This window comes from Condylura cristata, unplaced genomic scaffold (assembly GCF_000260355.1).
Source record: "Condylura cristata isolate star-nosed mole 26May11 unplaced genomic scaffold, ConCri1.0 scaffold00018, whole genome shotgun sequence".
Classification (NCBI taxonomy): Eukaryota; Metazoa; Chordata; class Mammalia; order Eulipotyphla; family Talpidae; genus Condylura; species Condylura cristata.
The window spans coordinates 14,130,116-14,145,253 of record NW_004567119.1 but is presented as its reverse complement, the minus strand read 5'-3'; the positions used below and the strand labels follow the sequence as shown (position 1 = coordinate 14,145,253).

General features: G+C 34.0%; 1 protein-coding gene across 2 annotated transcripts in view; it reads left to right on the top strand.

Annotated features, from left to right (window-relative positions):
* PDGFC (platelet derived growth factor C) overlaps positions 1–15,138 on the top strand; it is a 146,917-nt gene that overhangs the window by 68,488 nt on the left and 63,291 nt on the right. Inside the window, exons 2-3 of one of the 2 annotated variants that reach the window (XM_004685350.1) lie at positions 2,410–2,470; positions 11,492–11,687. In XM_004685350.1, coding sequence (XP_004685407.1) covers positions 11,584–11,687 — 104 coding nt within the window. In that variant the 5' untranslated portion in view covers positions 2,410–2,470; positions 11,492–11,583. The remainder of the gene's footprint in view (positions 1–2,409; positions 2,471–11,491; positions 11,688–15,138) is intronic. The other variant, XM_004685349.1, reaches the window with a different exon arrangement.

Here is a 15,138-nt window from a genome sequence, read left to right as displayed (position 1 = left end):
ATCTTTAGAATGTTGTGAAAGATCAGGAACTAACTATCTGTCATCCTACTATATTTTCCTTGTAAATGTATTCACAGGTAAAACATGTATTTTATTCCTATATAATTCAGCTGTCAACAAATATTGTTTATTACATATGACACATTGTGTTATGATTTGGGACCCACAAATAGTAAAAAAACAAACAATGAAAGCAAAGCAAATGTCTAGTTAAATGCATAATCTTTTAGAGATTAATTAAATTACACACATTTTAAAACTATATAATCAAATAAATAGGGGATTATGTCTATAAAACTTGCATTCTTTTTGAATAAGAAGTTTTTAACTGTAAATAGAAATTTCATTTCTCGTGTCTTTTAACTCTATTAGGATCACCCTCAAATACAAGGATATATTTCAAACATGCTTAATAATTGGGGTATCTGCTTCAAAGATAGTATTAAAAGCACCTTACAAATAACCCATTAAAAATCAGTTGCCAGAGGGCCCTCCTGGTGGCGCAGCGGGTTAAGGCACTGCACTGAGAAGCTAAAGCCACTTCCGCATGAGTTCGATCCCCGCCTGCCCTGGAGGAGATCCACATGGGAGGCAGACCTCTCCTGACCCGCCCGCTGCTCCCCTTAGCAGTGTACTTCATTGATCTGTCTGTTCTGCACCCCACTCTGTCTCTGGTGAATCCTCTCACCCTCCGCATCTCTGGCCTGTACCCCAGCTCTGTATGAATAAATAAATAAATCTTTAAAAAAAAATCAGTTGGCAGAATAGTTTTGGGATTGTTGTTCTTGTAATTGTCTTAACCTAATTTGATATATTATACTGTATATGTATAGATATTGCCAAAGTTTGTAAACAATGAAAGAATCTACTCCATGGGTTATGCTCAACAAGGATTCTAATTGGGAAACATTCACCTAAGATATAGTCATACAGATATCCAGATTGAAAGATTTCCTGGAGCCATGTGATGTATGTAATGGAAAGAGAGTGGGGGTTAGATACCAAGATCTGAAATGTTTGTCAATGTTGTTTTCCATTAGGGTAAACTTTTGTCCAGGTTTTTTGGGGATGTTCATGGTTTCTGTCTTGTTCTAACACTTATATACTACCATCTTTCATTCATAAAAAATGTATTGAGTTGGACAAAAAATTTTATGACTATGACCATTGTTTTCAGAATAATAAAGATTGCTAAAGAGATACATAAATAGTAATGTAATCATTTTGGCAGAGTAATTAAGGTGACTTTGTAAGAGTAATTATGTTTTAATCAGATACTCTTGCACAAATTGGTATAACTTTTATTTGAGTAGTTGTGTAATAGCCTGTTATTCCAAAGTGTGCTATTTTGAAATTAAGTGATATATTATGATTACAAGGAATAGTGAGACCTTGTGATAAGGATAAATTCTATTTAACTAAAATTTCAATGGGTTCACTAAACTAATTGAGACAAATAGAAGCAATTATCTCATTTTTCCATATTTAATTCAATTTATAATGTTCTTACAGCTTGTTTATTTTTTTAAATCATTTTCATGAGGTATTTACATTCCCATTTATTAGTTTTGGAATATAATAATAGTATGTTATGTTCGGAAGCCATTATAAGTAACTATATTTTTATTTTTATTCCTCTGAGTTTCATCTTAAGCCTGCAGTTTCTCAAAGGAAAAGATTTTCATGCAACTCTCCTCTGAAACCCTTTTTACTTCAGATAATCTGATTAATCTCTGTAAAATGGCTGTACCCTACCTTTTAAAATTTCTTCCTGGGGAACTGTTAGAGGACTTGTATTAATTTTAAACAAAGTAAAACAAAACCAGTTTTTACCACTAGCCAGTGAGTTTCCAACAACTTCAAGGTCCCTTTATCAGTAGGAAGAAGAAACTAATTCTGCCTAAATCTGAGAAACCATTCATTAAACACTAGGAAGACTACAGAAACTTGGCAAGCTAGCATCAGCTCACCATATGGAACTTTTAAAAATATAGTTTCTGGGACAAGATGTTGGGGGATAATAATTACAACTTCACAGAGTTGCTAAAAATATTAAATAGATAAATGTATATGAAAGCATCTGGCAAGTAACCTACAATTTTAAATAGGTTCTCAGTAGATCTGGAAAGAATGAAGAGTCAAGGGAACATAACCTACAAAATAATGCTCTTTCTTTTATTTTTTTCTATGCCAGCCAAGACCCTCTCCTTTAAAGAATGGTACAAATGACCATGAATAAAAGTTCATTTGAGTGATTCAGCTAGTGATTTTCACAAGTTTTATATGTCATTTCAATCATTCAAATTTTTTTTTTTACTTCCAAAATCTGAAATTGAAGATTCTGAACCACCTAGATTAGGATTTGAGGTCACCAAAAGACTCAATTTTACTATCTCCATCTACTGGCAGGGAGGAACTATACCCAAGCATCTGGACTGGCATAGAAAAGAGGAGAAAGACCATTTAAAAGGTAAGCAAAACATATATTTTTATTTATTATGAATTTTTAAGTTTTTCTGATCATACACTTCAACATACATAACTACGTATAATACAAAACTTTTATAATACACTCTTACATACACTTTAACATACATAACTACGTATAATACAAAACTTTTATAATACACTCTTACATAAGGTTGATATACTGAACCTAAAGAAGAGAATTTGTTTAGGTGGTATATAATACTCTTGTCTTATTCTTCAAAATGAACATGTCTTCCTTGAACTTCCCAATATTTCTCTAGACATTCCAATAGTCCAGTACTATTTTCATATTCCTAATAATTTTCAAGCTGCAGTGTGTTAACTGAAATATCTCTGTTCTCATTTCTGAATTCTCTGATATATTAATTTCACCTGACATATTATTTTGGTTGTTACATTGTAGAAAGAGTGATTTATTTATCTAGTGTTTCTTAAACATTTTTCCATCTGTCATTTATAACTATTTCTTTTGGCTGAAAGTACCCATTCGATTGTTAATTGATGAGGAAAATATTTACTATATATTATATGTTTTATTTTCAATTTTGGAATTTTGCTTTTCCATCAGAAATATTTTGTTTTGGTTCACTTTTAACAAGAACACACCATTATCATCAAATTTTCAAGTCTGATAATAACAACAAAATAGGTATTTAAATGGTTTGGGTGGTTGTGTAGAAATAGATCTCTGTAAATTTATACAACATACTTTAGATGATTAGTATAGTTTCTCCTAAGGTTTTTTTTTTTTGTTTTAAGTCCTATTTCTATGTCATCTTGCTAATAATAGCCATTTACAAATATAATTAGTATTGTTATACATGCTGCAGTTAAAATCAGTATAATTCATAACTATGTATAATTTACTTATTTTCCACTGTCCTGCACCCCCAGGACATTTATCTCATTGTGGGGGGGAAGTTCCATTACTTTCAGGAGAGGAATAGATGGATTTATAGGCAAAATGGATAGAAACTTTTCACACAAAAGTGGAATTTCATGGGCAAGAATTTTCAAGGAAATGCACTGGTTCAACAGGTCTGTTTCCTTGCTGGAAGGTCACAGTGCAGCAGGTCCATTTGCCCTGTGGATTACCCTCATGTAAACCAGATGTGCCATGGAGATGGAGCTGCAGATCTTCTTGGAGCATTTGATGCTATCCAATCTGACAGGCATCTCCACATGTCTCGCTGAGATGAGAAAATAGGGAAGTAGTATTTTTGAATAATGTTGAAAGCACTCATGGTAATATGGTGTTAGAGAATAATACAAGTGAAACCTGGGGTGGACTTTCTACAGTATACTTCAGTCAAAATATTTTTTAAAAAGTATGTTTATTTTGAGCCCTCCCAAGTGGTTAGGAGGGTTGGAGTGCAGCGGTAGGAAGCTAAAAGCCACTTCAGCATGAGTTCGATCCCCACCCCTGGGATGACCTGCACAGCGTGGCAAATCTCTCCTCGCCTGTCCACAGCTCCCCTCAGCAGTGTTTAAAAAACAAAAAACTGTATTTATTTTGAATAAAGGTATCTGTCTCCTTGGATTTGTCTCATCTTCTGTCACAACTCTTCTTTTTAGAGTTCTTGTCTCTAGGTCTTTGGTTTGATTTTAAAACTATTGTCGTAAAACTAGCTATTGCCGAACAATTCTACTAACTAATATTTTCCAGTCAATCTGGGAGAAAATCTACTTAACATAGTCAAGTTTATGCTTACTTACACTTTTGTAATAGATGAACTAGATGATAAAATTATGTTAGGTGGGATGAATAGCTTGGCATGATTAGGTAGTTTCATGATCTTTATTAAAGATGTCTGCTTTGAGAAATAAATTTAAGCAGTTTATCTTCCTATCAGTATGATTTAGCTTACAAATTTATGACTTCATTTCTTTCAAAAATCTCACATTTGTAATTTATTTCTATTTTGACATCACTTTATATGACAAGAGTTGTTGAGGGTAAAGTGGGTAGAAGTGATGCTTTCTAGCAAGGCAGCATGGTTAGAACAGTCATGAAAATGTCACCTTAGCTTCTGAGGGCCTGCTGTTTCCCAGTTGAATTTCTCCCTTTTATTCCTGACATCATTTTGTGGAAAACGAAGATCTTGCTAACAGTATAGTTTATATATTTCATATATAGCTTGTGGAAATAAAAACATGTTATTTATTGAACGCATTTAATAATATTCAAAATATATATAAAAGGATGTGATTTGTATAGAAGTAATCACAATCTATTATTTTTCTTTTTTTGGATAATATTTATGAGGTATTCATAGATAAATTATATGTATTCACCCTTGAACATAAATGCTAAATATAAACAGGAAGCAGTAAAGTGTCTTTTTTCAGTGTTAATGATTGCTGAGTATTTTAGTACTGAAACAAAAATATTCCATTTTTATCGTGTCTCAGGAATCTTTGTCTTGTCCTAATTTGGAACTTAACCTAAAGGAGAATTTTAAACATTTTAAATATTCATTAATTGGCTTTAATTTATTTCTTATGAAAGAGTGAGTTTATATTGATTGCTTTCTTATTTTTATTGTTGAATTTTAAACATCTTCCTATCAAAATGTCAGTACGTTGTGAACAGTTGTAGACCTTGTTTGTTCAGAAAGAAATAGGTAGCTATTTGAAGTTGCTGGTAAAATCCAATCTGAATGTTTAATCCTATAGCTAGAAAATTGACAGATGCTTAAGCTCCAAAACAGATAAAGTCTTTATGATGCTATTTCTCTTAAACCATATAGATATTAGATTATATAATGTAAATTTGTGCTTCATCATTTTAGCCAGTTTTTGTCATAATTATATTATTTCATATAAAATGTAACGTAATGCTCGAAATTCTTCATAGCGCCTAGCATTTTATCTAAACTCTCTACAATGAATAATATTGTCATTTTTTAGAGAGATAAGTAAATATTGAAAAAAAGAAAATCAGGGAATCTTTAAAGTGAATCTTTTCTTTCTTTCTTTCTTTTTATTGTAATGTGAATTACTCCTGTTTATTTCTGTTCTGTATTCTAGTTTGACCTCTGTTATATTTAAGACAATACACGACTTAACACAGAATAAAATATAATAGTGATGCCTATAAACATCTCATAATACTGGTGTGTGTAATTTTCTGTGTATACAATTATAATTGCTAATTAATGTGCAGTAAAGGCTTTGATGGGATTCTTTGTTTATATACTTGTGGCAAGATTATTGCCAGTTTGTCTTCCACAATTGAGTCGTCATTTTTAAAACATTATATCCCTTTGTATAAAATCAAAACAGGATATATATTATCTTAAGGCTGAAATACCATGCTGTCAAATCTTTATTATTTCTATCTGTCATATCTCAATAACAGAAGAATTTAACAGATCTTACTTGCTCTGACTTTTATGATGCCAGTTGAGACATTTTAGAGCGTGGAAATGGAACACTTGAAATAATTTACCAGGATTACAGTTCTAAGTCAAGACCATCTCAGCCAAACCCATGCATGAGTTTATAATCATTGTATGATCTTGGTTGCAAGTATAAAGAAAAACTTAACTCTAACTGCTTCAATAGTAGCGGTGATTTATTTAGCCATGTACCTGAAAAGCCCAGAGATAGAATGAGCTTGTTGTGTGGTAGGAACTAAGATCTAGGTCTCTTTTTCAGTGTGCCCATGTTTCTGCCATTTTTTGCCTACTTTCCCTTCTGACTGAACTCCATTGATACAGTAATTGTGGATCTTCTTTACCCAACATGGTCTAATCTCCAGCTGGTAAAACAAGTCACTAGGCTTGAACAGGCATCTAGAGATCTCCATGCAGTGAGAAAAGTGACTTACATTGAGTTTTCAGGGATACTTCCGGGGGATGAACCAGCTGTTCTTTATCCAGAGACCGTTTCACAGTGGTGATGGGAGATGTTGAGAAGGGGTTCACTATTTTAACTTTGTTTTCACATGGAAGATTTGCTCACATTTCTTCCATTGCTCATCAGTAGATTGGAGACTAATGACTTAATTCTTTATTTCTTATTAGATGCAAAAGAGTGAAAATCTTTTGAAAAAACAGTGTTAAAGAGATGGCAAATTTGCCCCCAAAGGATTTTTTTTCCTCCTCTTTAATCTATCTGAGGAAGGGAACTAGAAATTTGAAATCCCATCCTAAACAATAATTATGTCTTGCTTAATCAATTGGATATTTACAAAGTTAGAATACCATACACAATCACCAGTATTGCATTTTCTTATAAAGAAATTATCTATTTATTGAAGTCAGAAAAGCTGAGTACCTCATAATAATTTTCTCTCAGGGAATTTGAATTAGAATAGGATAGAAAAGTTTTGCTTTTCACATATACACAAAGAAATAATTACCTAGGTGGTTAATTTATATAGTTACTTAATTTTAATTTTAAAACAACCTGTGATTATCTTTAATTATTAAAAAATATACTGATATGAAGTGTCTGGCCTGAACTAGTAGATCTTATCATCAGTGGATACATATGTCAGAGTTAGATAAAATTATCGTTATAATTGTGGCATTCCTAAGAGTGTGGTAAAGTTATAGAATGTTTCATTCTTTACAAATAAGCAAGCACGTTAGGAAAATGAGAAATCTCAACAGAGTATGCTAAAACCTATTGTCTAGGTTATGACAAACTGACTTCTAGTAAGACAGCACATTCAGTGACTTTAACTGGGGAGGAGGATAAATTGTAACCACTTCTCATCTGTATGCATACAGTCTTTAGAAACCTGGGACTGAGGATGGATGTTGAAATATAAAATTGTTTTCTGCCATGTTCTGTGATATCAAGCTTCTTTATACTGTCAAAATGTACAATGTAGTAAGATGTACAGGCTTGCTGCTAGTTTTGAACTTCAGTAGAAATAGATTTGCCTTCTTGGATTCATAGTGTAATAAAAAAAAGAAACTGCAGTGTATATTATTAGAAACAACATTATAATTAACATACATTATTATCCGAGTGTCTGCGTGTGTAACATACATAAGATTAAAATATGCAGCCCTGAAGGTTGGCATTCTGAAAAAAAGTAACACTGGAGGAAAGGTTTGATAACGGGTGAGTGAATATTCGCTTAATAGTATGCCTACTGTAGGAATGATGTTTTATTTCAGTCCCAGGAGTTGAAGTTGTCACATCAAGACAAGGATTTGTTTAGTTTTGGATGCCTTGGTAGAGGGCACGAAATATAATAGGTTCTCCACACACGATTTTTTTTTTTTTTAAGATTTATTTATTTGTACATACAGAACTGGGGGACAGACCAGAGGCTCAGGGGCTGAGAGGCTTCACCAGAGACAGAGGGGGGAGCAGAACAGAAAGATCTACGAAGTACACTGCTGAGGGGAGCAGCGGGCGGGTCAGGAGAGGTCTGCCTCGCCATGTGGGTCACCTCCGGGGCAGGCAGGGATCGAACTCATGCGAAAGTGGCTTTAGCTTCTCAGTGCAGTGCTTTAACCTGCTGCGCCACCAGGGAGGGCCCTCCACACATGATTTTTGACTTTTGGAATAAAATGCCAATCTTTCAGGATAAATTTATGTATCTCAAATTGGTATGTCTTAAACAATTATATTTGCTTTGTGGTTCATTTAACATAAATCCCTTCTTTTACATTAGTGAACTGTAATTTGTGAACAGTTTGAAGTAGACAACACTAACTGTGCTCATTGTCTCAGTTTTATTGAGATGTGGGGAACAATGGATTGAGCTGATAATAGAACAAGAACTAGAATCCAAGTTGTCTGCCTATTGTACATTTGTATTTATGGTCACTGTTTAAAATATTTAGCATGAAGATGGGACCTTCCTGTGTTGACTGGAATTTATGGAAAGATACTTGCTTGCATTGTGGAGGTCAAGAACAATTCTCTATGGACTCAAATAAGATTAAAGATGAGAGGACTTCAGATTTTCTGGGCAAAATGGTACCAGTTGACAGTGCCAGTGAAACTGACCATATATATGTATAAATGAAAGTTAACTTGCATACCATAATCTATGAAGTAAAGATGATTAACATGCTTATCATTTTAACTGATTATAGGTAAACTTGAAAGGCTTATAGAAAGTTAATAAGAGTGACTGCAGAAATTGGTATATAAGCAAACTACAGAGGAGGATAAAGAATTAACGCACTAGAAAAGAACAGTGAAAAGCACAAGTGCAGTGACTATGTATATTTATCACATAAGAATTTAAAAATAGGTGCTATCGACAGTTACAGAAGTACCTTACTAACACATAGTTTGAATTTAACATCTATTTGGAAGTAAACCCATAAAAATCTCACAAAATATCTGTCGGTGACATGTCACTGCAGACTTGCCTCTGTGTGTGAAAAGCAGATCTTCAGAACTCTAACTAAGCCATGACTAGACACATTTTTTTTTAGCCTAGTTTTTAACCTGACAGGTTTTTTTTGCTAGTCAATTTAAAACACGAGCACAGAAAAGGACGTGCATGTTATCCAGAGAACTCTTTTTTTGTGTGTTATCTTTATTAGTAATAGAACATTTTCAAATATTCTAATTGGTATTGATTTATGCTTCTGTTGTTTCTACTCTCTTCCATTCATTATAAACACATATTTAAAGGATGAACAGTATGAAGTATATGACAAATATTTTGAAATTGCTTTGATTTTAATGCCAAACCTATTGAATGTGTACAAATATATAATGGTTTTGTATAATTGAATTGTGTGTACATAGGTGTAATCAACCGCTTCACAGTTTTATATATTATTAATCTCCTTTCTTTTTTTAGTTTTTGTTTCATTTTAGTTTTCAATCTCCTGCCTTGAGAGGGGTTGGGCAGGCTACTATGAAATGATGTACAATTGTAATTTTAAAAATTCAGTTTTTATATTTTCATACTGAATTTACTATCTAAGATGAACAAGGTTATTAGTGTTTAGGATGCATTGCAAGAAAGATATGATAAATATTTTAGTGGTTTGACTATAAACACTTGCCTTATTTCATTGGTACTTCCCTGAGTCTACTGTCACCAGGTGGGGGAAAGCAAATATTCATTAGAAGACTTAGAAAACATGTACTGTCTTCTCCATAAATACTTGTAAAGTTATATGCTTTGAAAAATTACTTTGAAAAAAAAAACAGAATTGTAAATTCAGTGTCCATTGGGTAGAACTTAAGTTATCTGCTTCTCTTTCTTTTTGATTATAGGTCTCATTGTTTGAGATTTACATAAAACCTTGACAGTCATGAGCAAATCATGTGTGTTTGGTGGCAAACCTCACTGCATTTTTGGGAACAGCAATTTAACTTAAAAGGAAATTTACAATTCTTTTACCACAAATTAGGCCTAGATTTTTGGTCTTTAAATTATGTCTAATTATAGTTAATGAAGTTGTGAATTATAAAAAGGGAGAAAAAGACGTAAACACAATGGAAGTGCGTACATTTTAGCGATGAGCTCTTTTCACTAAAGCTATAAAAATAAATTCATACTATCCTAGTAGATCATGTATGAAAGAATAAGCATGCCTATCATTTGTAAAGTACCTTGGATGAAATAGGCATGTATATGGGGGCAGATATTAAATTTTAATAAAAAAGGATTAGAAAAATTAATTTGTTAAAAAGATTAGTTGGGCCCTCCATGGTGGCGCAATGAGTTAGGAGGTAGCACTGCAAGCAGCCGGTAGCCGCTCCAGTGCGGGTTCAATACCCCGCCCTGGAGATGACCCACATGGCGCGGCAGACCTCTCCTGATCCACCCGCTGCTCTCCTCAGCAGTGTACCTAGTCGATCTGCCTGTCCTGCTCCCCACTCTGGTGAAGCCTCTCAACGCTCCTGCCATATGGCATATACCCCAATTCTGTGTTCACAAATAAATAAAGCTTTAAAAAAAATAAAAATTTTAATTACCAAATAGGAAAGACTCTATTGGCTATTGCTATAAACACCTCTCATGTGTAGGTTACTGGGGAAATTGAGACTGTAGGCCAGTATCTCATGTTTAAAGGAAATCTTTGAAGTCAACTGAATAATTTAATTCCAATAATTTTGTCCCTTAATAAAATTTGCCACTATAGAAGAGAATTCATGTAACTTGACAGGTCTTTCTGTGTTCTCAGAAAATATATCAGTGATAAATTATGTACACATGTTGATTAATTCATTTTGTTATTATAGCGAACAACAGTATCATTTTTGGCATCCAGTAAGGATGAATATGTTTCTGTGTAAGGGGTTACTTGCTGATCAGGACAGGTGAGGAGCTGAGAAAAATGATGGCATTAGATTATTTATTTAATTTAAAAGTCCTTTGGCACTTAAAGCATATTTGCTAAGATGACGGTCTGCCCCATAATGTGCACTGTACATATTGAACAGAAATTATTCCTCTTTCCCTTATTTTCAAAGTCATAAGTTAAATATAAAATAACATTTCTCAGACTGATTTTTGAAACAACCATGATTAATGAAAATGAAAAGGCTGCTTCAGTGATCATAATTACAATTTCTTAAATCTATTTTGGGTATTTTTGCAATAATACAAGTTGTTCTTTAATCTTAAAAATATCCTAACTTATAGACAATCCTTAATATTATTTTAAGTTCAGAAAGTTTCTCAGGAAAATATCCTAAAATTTAATTTCACATAGGTGAAATACTCGGTTTTGACTGCTACATAAATGTAAAATGAAAAGTTGTTTCAGCTACTGTAATTGCTAAACAAGAACAGAAAGAAATAATTGCAACCCAAACATCACTGTGTACAATGTCCCTTTTCTCACATGTTGTAAGAAATTATTTACTTTGCAATTTAAAATAATCTTATTTTCTGGGTCATCTTGATTTCTGAATAAATTCTGAAATATGGTCCTTAGTTGATAATTGTATAAAGGCTACCCCCAATTGTATAGGGGTAAAATGTGAATGAACTTATTTTGAATCCTATAATTTTTGAAATATCTGTTCTAAATGTACGTCTACCTCTGTTTTGCCTTAGGAGTACAAGATCCTCAGCATGAGAGAATCATTACTGTGTCTACTAATGGAAGTATTCACAGCCCGAGGTTTCCTCATACTTATCCAAGAAATATGGTCTTGGTATGGAGATTAGTAGCAGCAGAGGAAAATGTATGGATACAGCTTACATTTGATGAAAGATTTGGGCTTGAAGACCCAGAAGATGACATATGCAAGTAAGTTGTTTCATTTTGATACTGAGGGTTTTAAATCTTTTGTAAGGTGTTTCTGATAGGAGAAATAAGGTTGTAACCTTATTAAAGCTATATTTTACTTAAAAGCCTCATTTAAAACTAGAGGATACACATACGTACACATACACTCATTGATTTCTACTTCTCAAAATAATTTGAAGGAATTTATGTAAGATGATTTAAGTCCAGAACAGGGAATGAAAGTTCAAATAAAGGAATTCTATTGTACTAGAAATCTGATTTACTGTTAGCGCTAAAAGCTTTACATTTGAGCTTCCCTGTAGCCAAATCAACAAAATAAAATATCAGCTATTAAGAGACAAAAATCTGCATGGGTATTTATAACCCACAGTATTATACAGATATACAGTCTACAACAGAAGATATACAGTCTAAAAACAGAATTAGCAATTTAAGTTAACATGGTTTGCCAGGTAGAAATTCTTCATAATTTTCCTAGAAGCTTTCATGAACAGAAGTCAGCTGGAATATTTCACCCACGCAAAAGACCACCTACTATATGTCATCCAAATATTACTCTTTAAATCCTTCGTGAATACACTTGTCAAGGTTGGGTGGTCTTATTGAAGATTTCTCACTTCAGTGGCATTGGTATACCATGAAAATATTTTGCTTAAGCTTCTTTGTGAAGTTATTTTCTCTTTGATATCCAAGTTAAAAGAGGATTTTCATTTTATGGTATATTATAGATAAATATTTCAGCACAGAAGAAATAAACTTTGTACATGCTGTCATCACAATGCAAAACTTTAACATTTATAGTTAGTTTTTTTCTCATCTCTTCTTTCTGGGACTATGCATTTCTTGTTATTTTTTTTTCTTACATCTATAATCTTAAGACTTTGAGAAGTAGAAGCTGTCCAAGCTTTCTTTAGGCGGTGTAATTGAATCCTTCATTTTATAGATAAGAAAACAGTGATCAGAGAAATAGCTGCCTTTGAGTCAGTATCATTCACTTCTTACACTTAAATGCTGAAATCCATTTTCACTAACACTAACAGAGAGAGTCTTTTTACCATGATGAACTTCACTTATTCTTTCTATGTAGAAAGATTCCACAATCTTATCAAAAATTGGGGAGGGTTTATTTAAAAATGTGCCCTACTTGCAAAGTAGCAATTTATCTTACTACAGTTTCATGAATTCTGATTGAAAACAGGAGACTCCTAAAAAGTCCAAGGACTGTCAGACATTGTAGCACCTAGGTTAGTATCAGAACTGCCTGTGTCTCTTCCCCTGCTCCCAGTTTTCGTAGGTGAGGGCCGCAAGGCCCACAGAGGAAGACAGAGAGGGTGCTCTGTCTTAGAAGTATGCACAGGTTTGTGTATGCATGTAGTTAAAACAAAACTTAGCCGATCAGCCATCTTGCCTCACCTCACCTATAATTCTGTCTTACTCGGTATGAGATTTAGGCAAATTGAGTTTCCTTTGGTTCTCCCTGAAGATACCTCCTTGTCCTTGCATATGTGACCTCTGTTTTGGTTCTAGGTTGTTTTCCTACTCTCCTGATTTTCTGTAATGCTGCACATGTTCTTATTGCCCTATATACTATCCCATGAAAATATATTTTCCTATTTTTAAACATATTACAAATAAATACCATGTGTTTACTTGTGGTGTATGTGTTTCAAAACAAGCAAAATTGAAAACCATGCATCTTTGAAGTAAGTTCAAGTTCATGTATATATAATTTAAACAATTTCTTTTATTTGATGTAAAATGTCCTAGCATATAAATCACCTGACCTGTATGTTCTACTTTGATAAGTGTTTGGCTTGTTTCTAGTTCTTGTGCAAAGTGCATTGAAATCCATTCAGCCACTTCTTTTGTCTGGTGAATTCAGTCCATTGAAGGGGATTATTGAGACATGAGTGCTCATTGCCATGTTGCTATGCTGTGTTGTGTGTGTGTACATGTATATGTATTTTGTTTTATTTTATTTTTTGGTTATTTTGGTTTGTTCTCTCTCAGTCTCTGTCTCTCTTGGCTGCCTGTCATGTTTTGTTCTAGTCCTGTTGTCTGATGTGTTACCTCTATTATTTTTTGTTTGCAGGTTCCACTGAGCTTAGTGTTTGACCATTTTGCGATCCTTGACTGCCTGGTCTCTCACCGGCTCGGGTCAACCACTTTGTTACTTCCTTCTCAGCTATGTTAATTTAGGTGTTTGCTGTCTCAGTATTTGCTGTTTCACTGCATATTATAACCCCTTTACTATTTCTTTCATGTGTGGCTTGGTCTTCATACATTCTGTTAGATTTTGCTTTTCAGTGAAGCAGCTTACTCTTCTTTCTGTCTTGAATGTTAATCTTACTGGGTAAAAGAGACTGGGCTGGAAGTCTTTTTTCTTTAAGTTCTTTAAATCCTTCAAGTCCCTTCGTTCTCCTATGTTTCCACTGAAAAAATCCACTAGCAGTCTGGCATGCTTTTATTGGGAACTCTTTTCATTTGGTGTTTTTAATATTCTGTCCTCATCATTGGTTCTCAGCATCTTTATTGTAGTGTCTTGGTGTGTGTCTGTCTGGTATGATTTTGTGTGAGCTCTTCTGCCCTCCTGGATTGCGATGTCTGGTTTGTTTCCCAGATGAAGATGGCTTTCAGTGATTACTTCTTTAAATGCGATTGTGTATGCTTTTCTCTTTCTCCTTCTGGAACCCCAAGAACAGATATTATTTTTCTTCAGTAATCCAGAGAGCTCTCTCTATTTTCTTTTCTTATTCCTTTTTTCCTGTGCATTGTTCTGTTGTTCTCCAACATTGTCTTTTTCAAGCTCATTAATTGTCTCCATTGGTTCTGTTAGTCCTTAATTGTATTTTTAAAATCAGCTAAAGTGTTTCTTACTTATCTCTGATCGTGGTTGTCTCATATTTTAATCATCTTTATTTTGTTGTGTTTTTTGAGCTCCATAAGCGTCACCAGAGCCAACACTCAACCGCCCCGACACCCCCCCCCCCCCAACACACAACACCATCATGTCCCCAGCTCTGCTGAGCTGGGGTGCCTTTTAGAATTTGTTTTATATGCTGCATTTGTGGTACCTTCTTCTGTTTCTCCATTTAAGTTTTTTTCTGGGTTTTAATAGGTATAGATTTTCAAATGCTGTCTCTGCACCTGTTCAAGTAATTTGAGGATTAGTACTGTCAAGGGCAGAGCAGTGGGGCACCAGAGTGTCACCTCCAGTGGCTCAGGAATTTGAACTCCTGCTGTGCTGCGGGCTCCAGAGTGACCACTCCTCCAGAGTATCTCTTACAGACTGTGGCCACCTCTACTCTCTGCTCTTTTAAGCTCTCGATGCAGCACTGAGCACTTATAGCTGAGATGGGGGTCAGAGGTCAGGAGTCAATATCTTTTCTCTTCCAGCAAAGAATTGTTCTGGAGTGTTTGCTCCTGTTATTGGTAGGTGCTTGGCGCTAGT